The sequence below is a fragment of the Artemia franciscana genome, chromosome 19 (assembly GCF_032884065.1).
Source record: "Artemia franciscana chromosome 19, ASM3288406v1, whole genome shotgun sequence".
In the NCBI taxonomy this organism is placed as follows: domain Eukaryota; kingdom Metazoa; phylum Arthropoda; class Branchiopoda; order Anostraca; family Artemiidae; genus Artemia; species Artemia franciscana.
Window position 1 is genome coordinate 2,747,907 of NC_088881.1, and position 20,720 is coordinate 2,768,626.

Consider the following 20,720-nt stretch of genomic DNA (forward strand, 5'->3'; position numbering starts at 1 on the left):
TAATAAAGTTTTGTGTATGTCAATTATGATACGAATTTGGAGTATGGTAAGCAAGGCAGTATCCAGGGTTTGTTTTCGGAGGGGATTTTACAAAAGGGTCGTTTTCGGGGGGGGGGGGGGTTTACAAAAAACTCAAAAAAAACATTAAAAAATATGTATTTTCATTTTTGTTACGTTTTTATGAGTCGAAAAAATCGGTGGGGAGGGTCAAACCCCCTAAACCACCCACCCTCTAGATATGGCCTTGTTGGTAATAGTTGTAGTATGGTAAGACTTGGAAGCCCTAATGAAGTCTCATATTGAGCTGAAATACCCTTTAGGTCCTTTTAAAATATTACTATTCAGACCCTCCTTGACATCTTTGCCTAGTATTTAGTTAATTAGCATTTTATTTATTTAATGATATTTCACTTGTTTTATTGAATAATAACACAAAATTTAGGGCTTAAATAGTTTGCTGAAAATAAGCTAGTCAGAAAGAAAATAATAATTATAATAAATACACCTTTTGTTCCATTTTCACACAGGTGGCTCTTTCTTTATCTTTGATCTAATGTACAGTAAAATCAAACAGTTCATATTAATTACAATCAAACAGTTGGTGATAACGAACTGTAGTAAGGAGCGACCCGGCTCAATAGTAACCGAAACTCTAAAAAACGGAATTTTTATAACAATAGCTACATCAAAAGAATTACATTTTAATGCTGATTTTAAATATTTAAGTTTCGTTACGTTTAGACTTACCCATCAAAAGCTACGAGCCTGAGAAAATTTGCCTTATTTTAGAAAATAGAAGGAAACACCCCTTAAAAGTCATAGAATCCTAAAGAAAATCACACCATCAGATTCAGCGTATCAGAGACCCCTACTGTAGAAGTTTCAAGCTCCTATCTACAAAAATGTGGAATTTTGCATTTTTTGCCACAAGACAGATCAAGGGTGCGTGTTTATTGTTCGTTTTTTTTGTTTTTTTTTTCAGGGGTAATCGTGTCGACCCAGTTGTCCTAGAATGTCGTGAGAGGGCTCATTCTAACGGAAATTAAAAGTTCTAGTGCCCTTTTTAAGTGACCAAAAATTGGAGGGCACCTAGGCCCCCTCCCACACTCATCTTTTTTCCAAAGTCACCGGATCAAAATTCCGAGATAGTCATTTTGTTCAACATAGTCGAAAAACCCAATAACTATTTCTTTGGGAACGACTTACTCCACCACAGTCCCCGTGGGAGGGGATACAAGTTACAGACTTTGACTAGTGTATCCATATAGTAATGGTTATTGGGAAGTGTACATACGCTTTCAGGGGGATTTTTTAGTTGGAGGAGGGGTTGAGGGGACGGGGTTACGCGGAGGGAACTTTCCATGGAGGAATTTTTCTAGGGGGTAAAAATTTCCATGAAGGGGGTGCAGGATTTTTTAGCTTTTTTTGAAGGACAATGAAAAATAAAATATGAAAAAAAATTTCCACTGAAAGTAAGGAGCAGCATCAAAACTTAAAATGAACAGAAATTATTATGCATATGAGGAGTTCACCTCCTCCTAATACCTCGCTCTTTACGCTGAAGTAATTTCATTAAATTTAACTATTTATTTTACGGCCTTTGTGACTCAGCGGTCATTCTTAAGGAATTGGGACAAAATTTAAGCTTTAGTGTAAAGAGCGAGGTATTGACGAGGGGATGAACCCCCTCAAATACGTAATAAAAACATACGAATGTGGAATTTCGTTACGTAAGTAAGTTACGTAAATTTTTACTAATAAAAACGTTCGTAAAAAATTAAAAGTTATACTTGCCTTTTTAAATAACAAAAAAATTGGAGGGTAACTACGCCTACTCCCCGCTCCTCTTTTCTCAAAATCGTCCGGTCAAAACTATGAGGAAGCCATTTAGCCAAAGAAAATAAATTGATATGCAAATTACGTTTTAATTATTCATGTGCGGAGAGCCAAAATCAAATTTGCATTAATTCAAAAACGTTCAGTAGTTAAAAAAAACAAGTTTTTTTTTAACTGAAAGTAAGGAGAGATATTAAAACTTAAAACAAACAGAAATTACTCCCTATATGAAAGGGACTGTTCCCTTCTCAACGCCCCACTCTTTACGCTAAAGTTTTTTACTGTTTTAAAAAATAGAGTTGAGAGAAAGAGTCAAACTTTAGAGCGTGTAACGTGTCCTGTAACGTGTCAAATGGCAGGGTAAGTAACCCTATTGCTTAAATTGGTATATTTCTTCTGCACAATGTCAAACCCTTGAAACATCGAGTCTTCCCGTTGCAGGGCTAATGTTCGATAACAATTAAACAAATTCAGCATTGTAAAATCATAATTAAAGGACTTAAAAGTCGTTTTCTGTATTTCTGGTTTTCAGATTAATAAACTATTTTCAAGGGCCAGGAGTCACTACTCACAGACATTAATTCATCATCTGATTTTTTTTTTTTTTTTTAGATTGATAAAATATTTTCTGGGTATAAAAGCCTGTGCAAGCTTTGGGCTATCCAAGGGCTGCAATTCAAAAGGCGTAACTCATTGATAGCAATTCATTATCTGCTTTTTTGAATTTCCAGTCTAATAAATTATTTTGTTTGGGGTTTTAGCTGGCGAAACCAATGGGCTATTCAAGGGTCAAAATCCGTAGGGCATAACTCATCGACAGTAATTTATCATAAGCGCTTTCGTTCCAAGATTGATAAAATATTTTCCAGGATTTTAGCCAGTAAAGAAGTTGGCTGTTCAACGGTCAAACATATAAAAGCAGAACTGACTTCTTTTTTTTTCTCGATGAATACAATGTTTTCCTGGAGTTTTATTAGCTTCCAGATTCATAGGATGTTGCCTATTAGTCTGCTCTGGGTGAAATTTTGGGGCTACTTGGTGGCATAAATTTGTCATATCCAAACCAAATAACCAACCAAACCAAACCAAATAACCAAACCAGATAAACCAAACATTATCGGATAATTTGTATCTGATGAAAGCTCTGTTTATTCTTTATTTATTAATCTTATGATAATTCTTCATTGACATACTCCGATCGAATCATCAGCACTATATGAAGTTCACTGATTTTACACGATGAAGGTGATATTTTAAGGCCATCCCTGGAATTCATTTATTATAAAAAAAAATATTGAAAAATGGTTGCTAATCATACTTTTTTTCTTTCAGATGGTCATCTTTGTCCTATAACCTCAACTTTTTTCTATTTTTAAAGGGAAGCCCCTTCCTAGAGAATTACCTTACAAGTTTTCCCCTTCGTAAATTTTGATATTTCTTTTTTTTTATATTTCTATCGGAAAATACCTTTTTTGGTATTTTAACAGACAAAAATCAGAAAAGACATTATAATATACCCCCTAGATTAAAAAAGATCATTATGTCCCCTTCCCACTACATTTTTGTAAGTTGACACCCCTTTTGGTGTCCTTGTCTTGTATTTCTCCCCCCCCTCCCCTTTTTTTCATTGCTCCGCCGTGTGTTGCACTTTCTTTGTACTTTTCGTCATGAATAAGGTAAAAAATCAAAATAATTATTATTTACTTTTGGTTATATCAAAATTTTATATCTATTGGCTACAAATAACTTCATCTAGTAGAAAAAAGTCGTTAAATTTGTATAATGTCAATTGTCTTAAGTAATCACGCCCATTGTTCAAGGGCAGTAATTATTCACTATCGCTTTTTTTTATTTTTAGATCAATAAAATTTTATCCGGGAAGCTGTTTCCTATGAAAGCTCTGGGGTATTTTGCTGTCGTGACAGGTAGAGGAAACACAGAAGACACTATAGAAAATATTAAAGATTATGAGGAAGAGTTTTTTAGGAGTTCCAAGATTTTCAAGTAAGTTGATTCAACTTTTTGATGGTTTAACACCATAGAAAACTGATGATGGTAAGCTCAGACATGCTATAAAAATGATTTTGCAACCTGTGTCAAATGTTCACTTTGGTAGACTGGTAAAGGAAATAGACAAGATATTATACAAAAGATTATAAGGAGTAATTTTTCAGGAGTACCAAGGTTTTCCTATAAGACGAGTCATCATTTTGTATGGCTAAACGGTATAGAAAATTATGATATTGAGCTCAGACGTGCTGGAAAAACGATTTCTCTGTCCGCATCAAACGCACTCAGTCAAAAAAAATCAGCTTCTATCTCAGGATTTGCTGACTATTATGCCTTTGCAGCATAAGTTCTTCGCAGTACTTGATAATGTTGCTTTAGAATTAGGCATGTTTGGCAAAACACTGGGATAGCCCTGTTCCTTAATGTACAGAATAAAAACAAATTTAAGTTACAGGCATATGGGGTTTACAATTTCAATGCAGCGTTAAAATTACTTTTCCTAAAATAAGCAAGACTGCTTCCACATTTCATTAAGTGAATCAATGATGTATAATTAATTAATAATATATAACTTAATTAATTAATTATTATCAATTATATATGTAATCAATTAATTTATGATTATAATAATTAATTAACTTTATTAAGTGAATCAATGAACCAACGGAGATTTGACCCTGTTCAATTTAGCAAAAAATTGAGCAATTTAGCAAATCAACCAAATTTAACCCAACCTCATTTAATTTAACCTCAAAGCAACTCAACCCTTAGGTTGACCCTATTTAGCTCAAATCCCATGCAAATCAACTCCCATTTAGATCAACATCCGTTGAGTTCAACTCCAATCCAATCCCTGTAACAGGTTAAGTTAGTCTGAATGGAGTTGAATTAAAGAGGGTTGAGTTACATGTGAGTTGAGCTCAATAAGGTTGATTTTGTGCTCGAGTTAACCTGGATAGGGGGATGAGGCTGAGTTGAATGGGGATTGAGTTAATCGGGAATTGATTTAATCTTGGAAACTTTAAATGATCTTCAACCGTTTTAAATGAGCTTTTATAGTTCCGTTCAGGAGGATAAATAAATACTTGCCAAAAACAATGATATAGTAACAAACTATGAAATAAATATATAGGACTATATTTAAGATGCACAAATATTTTAGGGAGAATAAACGATAGCGTATCTTTTAACGCTTAAACAATATAATATGATTAACATAATAATATAAATGATATAAATATGTGATTCTATAATCTATATATATATATAAATAAGTTGTTTGTCTGTGGGTCTGTCGAGTGACGTCATGTCATCATGTCGTCATGAAGTTAGTTGTCGTCATGTTTGTTATGACGATGACGTCATCAAAAGTATTTAAGAAAATCGTTCAAAGACAAATTTTTAATTGTAAGAAGATCGTGGACGGAAAAACGTTTAATTGTAAAATGACTGAAGAACCTACAATGGCAACAGCCGAGGAAGCTGTTCAAAGAGTCTATGCCAAAAAACTTGCGGCTGATAGAGAAAGTAAGAAAAAAAAGCGTGCCGAGGAATCACAAGAACAGCAAGAAAACAGGCTTGCGGCTAAAGAACGCAAAACCGCGCAGTTAGATGAAAATCCACCTGGACAGCGAGAGTCAAAACATATCAAAACTGAAAATGATAGCGATGATGATTGGGTTTGGGATTTTGACTTGGATAAGGTCATCAATGCCTACCAGATTTTAGTTAAAAAACAAAGGTTCGGCGATATGTATTTCATATTGACGCTGAAAAATAAAGAAGAAAAAGAAAACTGAAAAAAGAAAAAAGGTAAAAAACTAAAAAAAACTAAAAAGATAAAACACTAAAAGAGATATTACAGACCGGGACACAAATGACGACCGGGACACTCAAAGAGAAATTACAGACTGGGATACCGGGATACCAATGACGACCGGGACACAGGGAATATAAATGACGACCAGGACACAGGTATTTAAGAAAATCGTTCAAAGACAAATTTTTAATTGTAAGAAGATCGTTTAAAGAGAAATTTCTAATTGAAAAAGGACTGAAGAACCTACAATGGCAACACCCGAGGAAGCTGCTCAAAACGAATGTATTCAAGCCGAAATAGCTGAGTTGGTAAAGCGTTATGTTTCAGGTTCCAGGTCCGAGAGGCTCCAGGTTTGAACCTTGGCTTTAGCATTAATACAAAAGAAGAAAAAAACTAAAAAAGGTAAAAACTAAAAAAAGAAACTAAAAAGATAATACTAAAAAAACTAAAAAAGGTAAAAAACTAAAAACTTAAAAAGAAAAAAGAACTAAAAAAAACTAAAAAAACTAAAAAAAAAGGTAAAAACTAAAAACTAATAAAAAAACTAAAAAAAACTAAAAACTGAAAAAGAAAAAAAAATTAAGAAAGGAAAAAAACTGAAAAATAAAGGAGAAAAAGAAAACTAAAAGCCGGGACACAGGGAATATAAATGACGACCGGGACACTCAAAGATAAATTACAGACCTGGACATCGGGACACAAATGACGACCGGGACACAGGGAATATAAATGACGAACGGGACGCTCAAAGAAAAATTACGGACTGGGACACTGGGACACAAATGACGACTGGGATACTGGGAATATAAATGACGACCGGGACACAGGGAATGTTCGATTAGCAATCACCATCAACAAAGCTCAAGGGCAATCATTAGAATAATGAGGTATAGATCTGAATACGGATTGTTTTTCCCATGGACAATTTTATGTTGCATGTTCAAGAGTCGGTAAACCCGACAATCTATTTATATGCACAGACAATGGGACATCGAAGAATGTTGTATATTCGCAAGTTTTACGTAGTTAAAAACATATATATATATATATATATATATATATATATATATATATATATATATATATATATATATATATATATATATATATATATATATAACGAAAAGAGAAATCTTTTCTCTTTTATCTATATTCACAGGTGGGACACAGGGACACAACTGCAATGGCGCGTAACTAATATGGCGCGTAACGACTTACGCGCGCGGGAGGGCTTGGGGGGGAGGGGTGCGAAGCGCCCCCACCAACTAGGTGCTGGGCCAACAGCTAGCGTAATTATATAATTTTAGTAAATGTACAATTTTTATATCATAAATAGCGTAATGAAATCAAAATAAACCGTTTGTATTCAGGTTGTCAAAGGGGCGTATCTGCAATATCTCATGATTGGGAAAGGGTATTAAGTTGAATTTTATAATGTACAATATATAATATGCTAATATGGAAAAAAGATGACATTGTTGTTTATGCTCAATGTTGTTTATGTGCATTGTTGTAGATGTCTTGCTGCTTCTCAGTAATTGTTAAGCGCTTAATTGTTTATGCTCAATCTTGTTTATTTGCATTGTTGTAGTAGTAGTAGTAGTAGTAGAAGACAGGATTAATAGCAAAAACTTGACAGCTATCGCTGATTTGTTTTTCTTTACAACATATTCAAAATCAAACTACACTTGTAAATATAAATCAAATTATAAATATTAACTCTTATTCTAAATTTGGACGAAAACAGGGACGAAAGAATAACCATATCGATTTGTTCTTACTTTAACGGGAACTAACTTATCTTGCTTTCTCGTTCTTGATGGTAGAGGTTGTTCAGGTAGAATGTCACGGTGCTGAGATTTAGAAAGCAAGAACTTTCCAAAACTCATTATCAGAGTTTCGTACTGGTTTTGGAGTGACGGCAGTCCTAGCACTTCCAGAGCCTTTTCGTAGGGGATGTCACGGCGGCCCAAGATGATCGATACCGCTCGCTTTTAAACCGATCCAAGCTCCTGACAAAGATACACTGTTCTAAGTGCTGAGGGCACCCAAACAGGACCCGCATATTCCAGAATGGTGCGGACATACGCTATGTATGCATACTCTGTGTTTGAACTGAAACTACGCATACCGTTTAAAGTCTGTAGACTAGAGTTTGCACTTTTAACCACGTTTTCGATATGTGCGGCAAAGCTGAAGTCATTGGAGAAAGTAACTCCAAGGATCTTGATACTGTTTGTTAGAAGGAATGGAACATTTGGCTCCATAACATCACTTTTTAGCAGGTTAAAGCGCACTATCTTCGACTTGTTCACATTAATCTCAAGATTTAGCTCCGCGCACTCTTTTGTGAAAACACTGAAAAAAATGAACGGAATTGTGGCGTCACAACTCCGTTTTGTTCTAAATATTTTGGGATAAATAACAGGTCGTCCACGAACTTGTAGCGGTCGTCATAGTCAGCTATGAGGAAGTTAATTACAAACAAGAATACAATAGCTGCAAGCTTAGTGCCTTGAGGGGCTCCACAGGCGGATGAGGACCATTCGGAATTACTATCACCTTCGTAGAGAGCAAACACACGATGCATCCTCTGACTGAGAAAGTCCAACACGAGCGTAAGAGTCTTTTTCTTAGTCCCCATTAGCTTGAGATTAAGGGCAGCTACAATGTAATTGATTAAATCAAATGCCTTTCGGAAATCTATGGCACTAAGGTCTACAAAACTCTGACGTTTTTCGACCCACTTGAGGAGACTATCGTACATCCGCACTACGTACACTGAGGTATTACAGTCTTTCAGTCCGTCGTATTGTCTCTGGTCGATAGATCCCTTGATTTGATCAAGTAAGACCCTCATGATAAAGGTCTCGGCCACTTTTGCCAGGCATGGTGTTTGCAAAATAGGTCTAAGTTCGTCACAGCCCTAGAGTTGGTAACCTTGGTAATTATTCTAACGTAAGCTTTCTTCCAAACAGCTGGAAATATCCCTATACGAAAGAAAAGGTTTATCAGCACAGAGTGGTTTCGCAATGAAAGGGGCGTGTTCTCGAATCAGTTTGGGTGGAAGTTTGTCTGGATAAGCTGAATAGTTTACTTTCACCTTCATCAGGGTCTTATAGTTTGTCATCTCATCGAAAACAAATCCACCTTCATCTGCAAAGGAGTCAAGTATTTCAGACTTCTGGGCTTGTGTGGGAGAAGGAAATGAGGTCCAGATGCGGGTGAAATATTGATTAACCTCATCTGCAGTTGTGTAAGTTCCGTCAGGGTGGCTTATTTTTATGCTGTTATGAATGGACTTGCCAGTGGACTTGCTTGACCGCTCTGTGTCATTTCCTGGGATTAGTGTGCCTAAGACTGTCCGAAAATTTCTCACGCCCGTAATCTTTCTTCGCACTCCTCGTGAGAGAGGTAATGTTATTTTGGAATTTTTTCGCGTTTTGCAAATCTCCTTCTTGGAAAAGCTTGCACTTTTTTTCGGATTGGTCTCTTGATTTGGGGGGCTGTCCAGGGTTTATCACTTTCACATCGAGCGAAAGTCTTCTCAGGAAAAAAAACTCGTGGTATTTGGCATGGAGAACTTCGTTGAACAGTTGGCATTTTTTATAGAGGCTTTCGTCTCCATAGACTTCTGGAAAAGGGTAAGTAGCTATCCATCGATCATAGGTGCTAATTGCTGAATCAGTAAGCGGACGGTACTTGACACGCTTAATTTTACGGAGCCAGTCGGGAAAGTAAAACTCTCTTAAATATAGATTATGCTGATTATTCAAGCGTTCTAGATGAAAATGTTAGCAGAACGAGTGCATTTTTAGAGGTTTAGAGAGTCCAAGGGCGCAAGAATGGGTTTGGAAATTAATTTTAAGAAGACTAAATCGTTAAAACTAGGAATAAGCAAAGGTGAAGAGGTGATGCTGGGCAATGATAAGATCGATCAAGTTAACAGCTTCACTTACCTAGATAGTATCATAGGCAGTGCACTAGAGCTGCTTAAGTAAAGAGCGATGTGGGCACAATGTATTTGCTATTTAATTTTTTTTAGACCAGGGCACTTCATATAGAAAGAGTTGTAGTAGAAACTTCGAAAAGGGCTCATTCGATTAGAAATTGCAAATTCTAGTGCGCTTTTTAATAGTCGGATGTGATTGAGGGGCAACGTTTATGTTTCAGTATGTTTTAAAACCAAATGTCATTGATCGCTTAGTCTACAATCATCTTTATAAGTTTCTTGACGAGAATAAATGTATTTCTAAGCATGAAGATGGTTTTCATAGAGGTATGAGCACTAACTATACCGTAATTGATTCGACAGAGCTTATCAGAACATACATCGATCAAGGTTTGCTTGTAGTTGGCCTGTTCTTGGACTTTTCAAAAGCCTTATACAGTGTTTTGCATCAAATTCTAATAAAAAAGTTAAATAATATCAATATCTTTGGGCTTCCTCATAAATGGTTTGTGCAGGCACGTACGCAGGAATTTTTTTCGGGCGGGGCCAAAACCTTTGAAACAGCAGATATAAAGCACTTTTTTATTTAGTAATGAAAAAAGCACGTATATCGGAAAATACAGATTAACTTTAGTTAGTAGTATTGTAGCGGATGGGGGGGGGGAAGAAGACTGAAGCCTCAAAAGAACATTTTAGGCTCATGTTATGTTTTTAGCGATTTAGAACCAGTGATTAATCTATTATATCCCACTGAAAGGGAAATTTTAGGGTTAACAGTGCAATATGGGTGCTGTGGGGGGTAGTTCTTTTATTGCAAAAACGTAAATTTGAATGAAAAATGATTGTTTCCAAAATTGATCCATTAAAAGCTGTGCTTTATCCTGAAAAGGGGGAATTCTATTTTGCTGTGGAAAGCAAACTCTCTTTACAAAAAAAAAGAATAATAACAGTACAATTGCTAATTATTTCAAAGAGGGTAAAAAATTAGACACAAAATGGGTTCATAATTGGTCAGTAACTTGACCGGATAATTGCATGCTGTAAAATCCCCCCAAAAAAGGCTTCACATATGTATCTACAGTCTTAATAAATGTCCTGATTTTACCAGAAATCCCAAAAACCATGGGAAAATTAAACATTTCACAAAATTTTGGGGGGTGGGGGGCCCGGGCCCGAAGGCCCCCCCCTGCGTACGTGCCAGGGTTTGTGTCATATCTATCATGAAGGATACAGTGTGTGGCTGTGGGGAATGCTCATTCAAACCAATTACCGGTCTTATCTGGTGTGCCTCAAGGGTCTGTCCACTTCTGTTCTTGCTGTTTATCAATAATGTTGTACGCAATGTTCACCCTCTCAGTCATATTGGAATCTTTGCTGACGATATTAGCGTTTTTATAGCTACTGAATCGTTGTTTCCTCTGTATTGAGTCTTTGTTACCTCTGAAGGAACTCTCCTCTGCATTGGAACCTAGAACAAATAAGGTGCTTAAATGGGCAAAACTCATGCAATGTTCATTGCATGGTACTATGTGCCCATAACAATTCGTTCGTTCTCTTCCAGAATAATCACAAGATAACCCAACTGGACCTTAATTTTCTTATTAATAATACAAGACTTCCTTAAACAGAGATAGAGAAATTCCTTGGCCTTTACTTGGACTCTGGCATCACGTTCAAACAGCTCGTCTGTTTTGTCACTTTTGTTCCTTCTCGCCAAATAGCTATCCTGTACTATGCTAGTAGCTTTCTTCACTGTGAGATTCTGCTTATTGTAGATAATGTAGATAATAATTAATGTAGATGTGTAGATGTGTAGATGTCTTAATGTAGATGTGTAGATAATGCTTATTCTACCGTATATTTATCACTGGTGCAGTATTTGGGGTAATACAAGTATCACTAATCTAAAATTTAAAAAATAGCACAGAATAAAATTGTTGAAGCCACTTTCGGGCTTCCTCGAAGGTATCCTACCTCTAATCCATATACACCTACTGGATTGATGGAAGTTACAAATCTGATTAAGCTTTTCAACCTAAGACTTGCACACACTCCCCGTGACAGAGTTTTACCTGATAACCTATCACATTTTTACATTCCTCCTCTTTTATATTTACACGCACCTCATTTACACGCTCCTCTGTGAATCCTGGATGTCTCCTCCGAACACATTTCTCCAGCCCCGTTGGAACACTAGCTTTGCTTGCCAATCCCAATTCTCGTATCTATCATGCTTTGGAATTCCCTTCCCGAAATTTTAAAGAATCTTGAGAGCTTGACGTCCCTAAAAATAAAAATCTTACAGCATTTTGAAATTTTTCTCCCGTATTAATTTTCAAATTAATTTTGATGTAGGGTTTCTATGATTTATTTACTGTGTTTCTCTTCTTTTGTTTTTGTAACATCGTCTTTATGTTTTTGTTCTTTTCAATTAAAAATTGAATTGAATAACATTTAATACAGTCTCTCGAGAGCTTCTTTCTCATCCCTTAAGAAATAAATCCTTACAACATATTGAAATATCCCTCCCATATTAATTTTCAAATTCATTTTGATTTATTGTCTCTGTGATTAATTAGATGTGATTTTTCACTTTCGTTTTTTTACATTAGCATCTTTATTTTCACCTTTTTATGATATTTACGTGCTCTGTCTATTTGTTTACTTTTTAATTTTTATTTTCTTATTTTGTTTTGTTTTTCGGCTCATACAAGCTATGCTTTTGACTCGAAGCTAAGTAACTGATTATATTTTTAAATTAATAAATTGATTGATTAATGCTGCTTTAAGACTAAATCAAAAGGCACTGGGTGTATGGTTGTCAATAAGAAACCTCAGCAAGATATCGAGCACATCCGGTGGTATTAAGTTGAAACTTTTGGGGCTGCTACTATTACTACTTCTGCTTTTAAAGTTTAAATAAATCGAAAGAGTGTAAGTGGTTGTCAAAGAGCATAAATAGAATATATTGGGAATGATATTAATTTTCATTTTCAGGTCAACTTGAGGAGGTATAGACAGAAATTAAACAATACAATTTGTGTCAGGATCAAAAACTGTTGAAAAAGTTTCTCCGACATGCTAATATCAAGCCAAACTATAGATTTTTATAGGAAAAAAAAACAAAAAGATATATTTTTTATGAAAAACAATTTAAAAAACGAACAGAAATTGATATAGAAAATGTCTCCCGCAAAATAAGTTTTTAAAGAAAAGTATTGAACTTCATTAAGCCAAAATTGAGCAAAAATGAAGTCAAATAAGCGTCCAAGCGTAATACTACCACAAATCACTATCAATAAATAAATGAAACCCAAAACGAACAGAAAATTACAATAAGTAACCAATCACGCTCAAAACAAGCAAAAATTAACACGAGTAGGACTGACAACTTTCATACTTTCTGAAAACCCGAACATAATTTGCACTTTACAGAAAAGAAAATATGTTTTCACTTTTTTACTCTAAAAATAAATAATGTGAAAACTTTAAGAAATAAATATCAGTATATTTACATTAAACTGACTATCCATGCTCTTTTTTTTTCTTTTTTTGTTTATCAGTAAAGTACGAATTATTTTCCGGTCTTGATAAAGCATGAAAGTTGCAGCCCTACTCATTTTACTTTTTGTTCGTTTTGAGTTTGATTTTGTTGTTTATTGTCATTTCTGTTGGTTTTGAGATTCATTTATTTATTGATGGTGGTTTATGGTAGTTTTACGCTTGTGAGACTATTTGACTTTATTTCTGTTCAATTTTGGCTTAATAGTGCTCTTTACTTTTCTTTAAAAACTTGCTTTACAGAGAAAGTTTTTTAAATTAATATGGAAAAAAAGTGATTTTTTTGCGTTGCGCCTCAGACATCGAAAAGAATATATGAGCAAAAACAGAAAGTCTCATCACCTGAAGGTTAGCATACATCTAGTGAACTGTCCTCCTGTCATCACATTTTGACATAAATGAAAAAATAGAAACAAATAAAGTAACAAAAATTTCCAGTCGTTTCAACCGTATGTATCAGTGAATTTTATCATGCTCATATTTATTGATGTCTCTATATTTAAAATAATAAGTTGGATCAAGAGGTATGTGAAAACACGTATGTGATAAATTTGAGAGATCTTTCAAATATGAAAGTAAAAATAAAACTTTAATTAATAAAATTAATATTTTGAAAAGTGACTTTTTACTAATGCTACAACTACAAAGCTATTGAAGCGTTAATGAGCCAAATGACGACACACTGACAAGCACTGTCCCACAACTGACGACAACATGACGACAACAACTGACAACTGACAACTGACGACAATGACGACAACACTGTCCCACACTGTCCCACAAGAATACTCCTAATATTTTAAGCCCTTTCTCTATCTATTAAATAAGATTTACATAAAATATTTTATTTGATAAATAAATACTTTAATAAGATATCTATTAAACAATATTTAAGCCCTTTCTCTATATATTAAATAAGATGCATATGTTGAGTGACAACTTAGATCAACTGTTCAAAGAAGATCTTTCTCTTCTTTTTTTTTCTTGCGCTATTTATAACATCGCCTCCTGTCAAGAAACTACTACTACAGCTTCTACCAGCTTCTTGTGGCACCGTCTGATGCTAACACAGCCTTTCTCTCTCCTCCTCCATCTTAATCTCTTCAAAACCTCACTCTGTATTCCCTCCTATGAAGCTCTAATTTCCTTTAAATCTTTCATATGATGTCTTTCCGAGTCATTTGGAGCGACCCCCAAAGTATGTCAAGAGTGTTAGGCAGAATATAGAATATATTTATATATTTATTAAGTACAAGCTGTTGGGGTGGCACTTCGCGCCAGGGGGATATAAATGACGACCGGGACACCGGGACACAAGGAATATAAATGACGCCCGGGATACTCAAAGAGAAATCAGAGACTGGGACACCGGGACACAAATGACGACCGGGACACAGGGAATATAAATGACGACCGGGACACAGGGACATAACTACAAAGGGGACGCCGGGGTGCACAGGGGGATATATAAATGACGATGGCGACTCAGGGAATGGTCGATTAGCAATCACCATCAACAAAGCTCAAGGGCAATCATTAGAATCATGAGGTATAGATCTGAATACGGATTGTTTTCCCCATTGACCATTATATGTTGCCGTTTCAAGAGTCGGTAAACCTGACAATCTATTTATATGCACAGACAATGGGACAGCAAAGAATGTTGTATATTCGCAAGTTTTACGTAGTTAAAAACATATATATATATATATATATATATATATATATATATATATATATATATATATATATATATATATATATATATATATATATATATATATTCACAGGTGGGACATAGGGACACAACTACAATGGCGCGTAACTAATATGGCGCGTAACGACTTACGCCCGCGGGGGGGGCTTGGGGGGGGGCGCGAAGCGCCACCCCAACAGCTAGTTTTTATATATATAGATAGATTAGTTATATGTCAAGGATATTGGATTATAATATAGAATAAGAATGTATAATATTAGGTATATATAGAATTCGTAATATAGAATATTGGGTATATGTCACGGATATTAGGTTAGAATATAGAATATTAGAATAGGAATATTAGGTATATATAGAAGGTAACCTACCTACCTACCATGGCCCGACTCGGATCATCTTTTTCTTAGGGTTGCCCTAGAAATACTACTCTTACTACTTCTAACAACTACTACTATATCTAACTGTTGTTACTACTTTTAACAATTCGTTTTCGCGCCAATCCAACACATCCTTGCACTCTCCCCCCCCCTCTGGTCCTAATCTCTTCAAAGCTTCACTCCCTATTCCCTCCTATGAAGTTCTAACTTCCTTTAAATCCTTCTTATGATCTCTTCCCGAGCAATTTGGGAGTGACCCCCAAAGTATGTCAAGAATATTAGGTAGAATATAGAATATATTTTTTTTTCTATAGAATATTAGGTATATATCAAAGATATTGGGTTATAACATAGAATAAGAATGTAGAATATTAGGTATATATAGAAGGTAGAATATAGAATGTTGGATATAAGTCAAGGATATCAGAATTAGAATATGGAATATTAAGTATATAGAAGGTAACCTACATCCCTCCCATGGCTCAAACGGATTATCTTGTATTGATCTACTTTTTAGATGTTACCCAGATTTCTTGACTGAGTTGACGCCTATGCCTTCACAAGCGATCACGTTGTCATCCTTGCACGTGGAAATCTTTGTATTCTTCCCCCTATAAAGCATGATTGACCAATCTGGCAATACAAAAGAATAGATTCGAATGGCTAAAGGAACGTACTTGTTTCTCAGCATTGGAAAGTTTTTCTCCTTGAAGGAACCCAGATAGCTGCTGAAAGGTACCAGCAGGCTATAGTCGACTATATCGCAATTTACATCCCATCGAAATAGATTCAGGTATTTAGCAAAGACAAACCTTGGTTCAACATCTGCTCATAAATACTGTTCGAAAAATTAAAAGTCACACAGGCGATGGCTACTCTCAAAGAGCGAAAAAGACATACTTTATTTCATATAAGCTCGTAAAGAAACAGTTCGCGTGCTTTGGCAATCACGTATTCAATACAAAGAGAAATTTGCTTCCAAACTCCAAAATGCTTCTGCTAAGAGCTGGTGGACAGTTATCAAATAGCTCATATCACCATCTAAAGGAATTTCAATTCCATCTATGTAAATTAGTGACGGGACTAATGTCCAAGACCTGCAGGCAAAGACCGGAGCTCTAGCAAAGGAATTCGCCGAATTCTCAAATCTGGAAGGCGACGGTAAAGAAGTTCTCGATTTCCCTGATCAAACCGATGATGTCCGTGATCGTGTGAACTATTCCACTTCTAAGAAGATATTCAAAGATGTATTTCGACTATACTCCCCTAGAAGCACGTAAATTTGCATATACTTGTGTGATTATTCAGAGTATACTAGTAACGGATAACAAGAAAAGCAAAGCAGTGGAGACAGTGGAGGAATTGCAGGTAAACATTAGCACTGTGGTTTTATGGATTGCCTTAAAACTCTATCAGTAAGAACATCAAAAGGTACAAGCTTATGACGGGCAACTGCTTTCAACTGTCAAAGTGTAGTGGGTTTCTTTAACAACCTGGAACGAGGTCTACATATAATTAAACACATGTTCAGACCTCAAGAAATATGGAATGTTTATGAATCGGGTCTGAAAACATCTACGAGCCGGGTAAAACCATTGCACGGCATGGTCAGAAGTAAGTAGTGAAAGTCACGTCAGCAAAAAGAGGTCAGTTGACTACGATTTTTGCTGGGGTTGATCCATTGGGAACACAGTTCCTCCTCTACCTATTTTCGCCAGGAAAACAGTGTCCGGAAATTTTACTCAACGAAGCTTTACCAGGAACTATCATGATCGGCTCAGAAAATATTTCTGGCTGGATGACTGCCTTTCATTCTTTGCTTTACTCGCAGAAATTTATCATTCAATTCGAACCATCCAAACAGTCACCTATCCTTCTGAAAATATACGACCAGCCGATACACTATTGAATTGCTTGATCTAGCCAAAAATAATGCTGTTGTACTTTTAACTGTCCCTCCCCAAACTACTCACAAACTACAGCCTCTGTAAAACGATAGTCATGGGGCACCTTAAGACCTGCTACAACCTGGGAGCCGCAAGTTTCATGACTGCCCATAAATGTAAACTGTATCAACATATTTGCGCTGCTGGAGAAAGCATATCCGAAGGCTTTCAATTCAGTGGAATCAGAGCAAGTGGGGTCTACCCCACCTACAGAGATGCCTTCAAGGGTTATAAGTTTCTCTCGTCATATGTTTCAGAGAGAATGCTTACCACATCTAGTGAAGCACTTACCAGGGAAGTTCTTATGCTCAGCACAAGTCCTGTATGACATTTAGACTCCTTCTTTACCATAGACCCCGAAACTGACGCAACACAGGTTCTGTCTCTAAATGAGAAGCAAAGCTCAGCAGATGATTCTTTAAAAGAGGTTGCCCATGCCAACCCCTTTCCAAAAGGCTCAACACGAAAAGTCAACAGAAAAAAAAATATGAAAAAGTCAGAAGTGCTCACTGACACCCATGTGAAAGAACCCATAACTGCTGGGATAAAAGCTGTATCTGCCAGAAAATCAGAAAAGTAAAAAAGCAAAAGGTATGCTTTTGTGACAAGAGTAGCAGTTAAAGTGACGATCTGGACGTAGATGATCCTCTAAACAACAACTTTTCAGACTACAGAATGGGCGTTGAAGACGAGCCCTCAACCAGTAACTTGAAATTTGACACTGAGCAAGTCAAGGCTGGTGATTATATTCTGGTTGACCTGAAGAGCAAGAAAGGGAATCCTGTTCACTGTATTATCATTATCAAAACTTAAGGTCTTAGAACTTAAGGTCGAGAACTTAAGGTCTATTTTCTGGAGGGGGTTAGATCGAGAGACTTTGCGCTAATAATTGACGAAACGGATAGTGTCCTAAAGACAGAAGTCGAAATGAAACTCCAACCACGGACAGGTGGAAGACCAAAAGATTAGCGGAATAGCTTATTTTTGGCGTTGATCAGTCAATTTATAAATTGAAATTAATACTCTTTAGTTTTTTAAACCTTACTGAGATTCATTTTGTAGTTTTTTATACTGACCATATTCTTTCCTAATGTTATGGTCGAAAAAGAAGTTTTAATTTTCCCTTGGCCAATTTTCTGTTTCTTTTGTCAAGTGGCCAAACGTAAGCCAGAGGCGGCCGAACTTGTACCGGGGTGGCCCAAAATAGGCGCTCTTGACCACTTGGATATAGAGACATCCAGGTATCCAGGTCTTTTTCAGGGATGGTATTGAATGAGTTACCTTTGCTTTGGCATACTCAGCAACTTGTTATCGATTGGATCAATTCCTGAAGAGTTAAAAAAAAAAGTGAAAACCTTTCGATTTCGGGCAAGTCTCCTATGTATATATCGAACCAAAAATAAATATTGAATATTGAAACGTAAAAATTGATTTCGAAAATGATGTTTGGAAATTTCTGTTTATTTCCAGCTTTTTCAACCATGTACCAGGTAATATCCATCAGAAAAATCCAACATACGAGTTCTCGTTAATATCTAGTGCAAATTTTAAGTTCTAGGAGAGAGCTGCCCCAACCCTCTTCTCTGTGCCCACGGCACCGCCTACGTTGTAGACAAAACACAAAGCGTAATATTATAAATCGTGATGTAAAATTCCTAGCTATGCGGCTGTGATAACTAACATACACCACTTAGGGCGTTTGTATATTTTTATGTATATTTTATGTTTTTATTGTATATTTTTGTTTATATTATTATTTGCGTAAAATATGTATATTATTTGCATGTATATTTATATTAGTATATTTTTCTTTGCAAAATATAATATTTTATTTTTATTTTTATTTTATAAAAATATAATATTTTTGTTTGCATGAAAATATTATGTTTATTTTGCGTAATATATATTTTTACATTACGCAAATAAATTTTATGTAAATTTTTATGTATATTTTATTTTTATTTGCGTAAATAGTACTATGTATATTTTTATTTGCGCAAACAGTACTATGTATATTTTTGTTTGAGGACAATTCTGACCGCACCCTTCGATTCCTAGTGCTTACTTTACCCGTGAAACCTACATAACTCATTTTCGGCAAAAATGGCATGTATTGCGCTTCAAATTATCACATCCGAATGGAACGAGTGGCAGGGAGCCAAAAAACAGGGAGTAAAGACGAGCAGGGAGCAAGTGAGTGTGGAAGGTTTTATGGCATGATTTTAAAGAACTATAAGCATTGGGACTGTGAAGAAACGAATTCTTGGTCTTAAAATGTATTAGATCCGCCGAGCCTGGCATAAGAAAATTCCCTTCCAGTTAAATCCCTTGTAACTCACTTGGCCTAGATTTTGACTGATGAACATACTCAATAAGCGTTTATTTTTAGGAATTTTCGCATAAATGCTAGTCAGGTAACAACTCGAAATTTGAGTTTAGCTGTTTCAGAAAGATTTTGGAAAATGGTGAGAGATACAGTGGAACAGCAAGCTGACTCTTTCAAAGCTCAAAGGTTCAACTTAGAAACCGAATGGAAAAACAATTTCCCAAGGTACATTTATCGTCTTAGATTCGTTCTTCTTCTTCTTCTAAAAGCAGAATGTCTGTTAACACCAAAAGTGAACTCTTAACCTTCTTTACGATCTGGCTGTAACTACTTCTCAATTAGAAGAAGAGCTACTTAATAAAATAATTAACTGATTTGCTGATAAATTTTCTAATTGTTTGATTAATGTAATTAATTAATTGATTGCTTGATTAACCAATTACTCTATAAATTATTAACAAGTAAGAGATACAGTGAAACAGGTTCTTTCAACTCTCCAAGGTTAAATTTGGAAACGGAATGGTTAAACAATTTCCCAAGGTACTTTTATCATCTTAGATTCGTTTTTCTTCTTCTAAAAGCAGAAAGTCCGTTAACACCAAAAATGGTGTTAATGAATTCTTTACCCTCTCTACGATCTGGCTGCAACTCTACTTTGCAATTAGAGAAAGAGCTACGTAATAAAACAATTAATTGATTTGCTCATAAATTTTCTAATTGCTTGATTAATGTAATTAATTAATTGATTGCTTGATTAACCAATTATTCTATAAATTATTAACAAGTAAGAGATATAGTGAAACAGGTTCTTTCAACTCTCCAAGGTTAAATTTGGAAACGGAATGAAAAAACAATTTCCCAAGGTACTTTTATCATCTTACATTCGTTTTTCTTCTTCTAAAAGCAGAAAGTCCGTTAACACCAAAAATGGTGTTAATGAATTCTTTACCCTCTCTACGATCTGGCTGCAACTCTACTTTGCAATTAGAGAAAGAGCTACGTAATAAAACAATTAATTGATTTGCTCATAAAATTTCTCTTTGCTTGATTAATGTAATTAATTGATTGATTGCTTGATTAGCCAATTATTCTATAGATTATTAATAAGTAAGAGTATAGTGAAACAGGTTCTTTCAACGCCCCAAGGTTAAATTTGGAAACGGAATGGTTAAAAAA

General features: G+C 35.4%; 1 protein-coding gene across 1 annotated transcript in view; it reads left to right on the forward strand.

Annotated features, from left to right (window-relative positions):
* The window catches only part of LOC136039169 (dynamin-like GTPase OPA1, mitochondrial), a gene marked incomplete in the record, with an annotated part of 327,166 nt that overhangs the window by 118,376 nt on the left and 188,070 nt on the right, over positions 1-20,720 (forward strand). Inside the window, 2 exon segments of the mRNA XM_065722682.1 lie at positions 3,695-3,840; positions 19,608-19,769. Coding sequence (XP_065578754.1) covers positions 3,695-3,840; positions 19,608-19,769 — 308 coding nt within the window.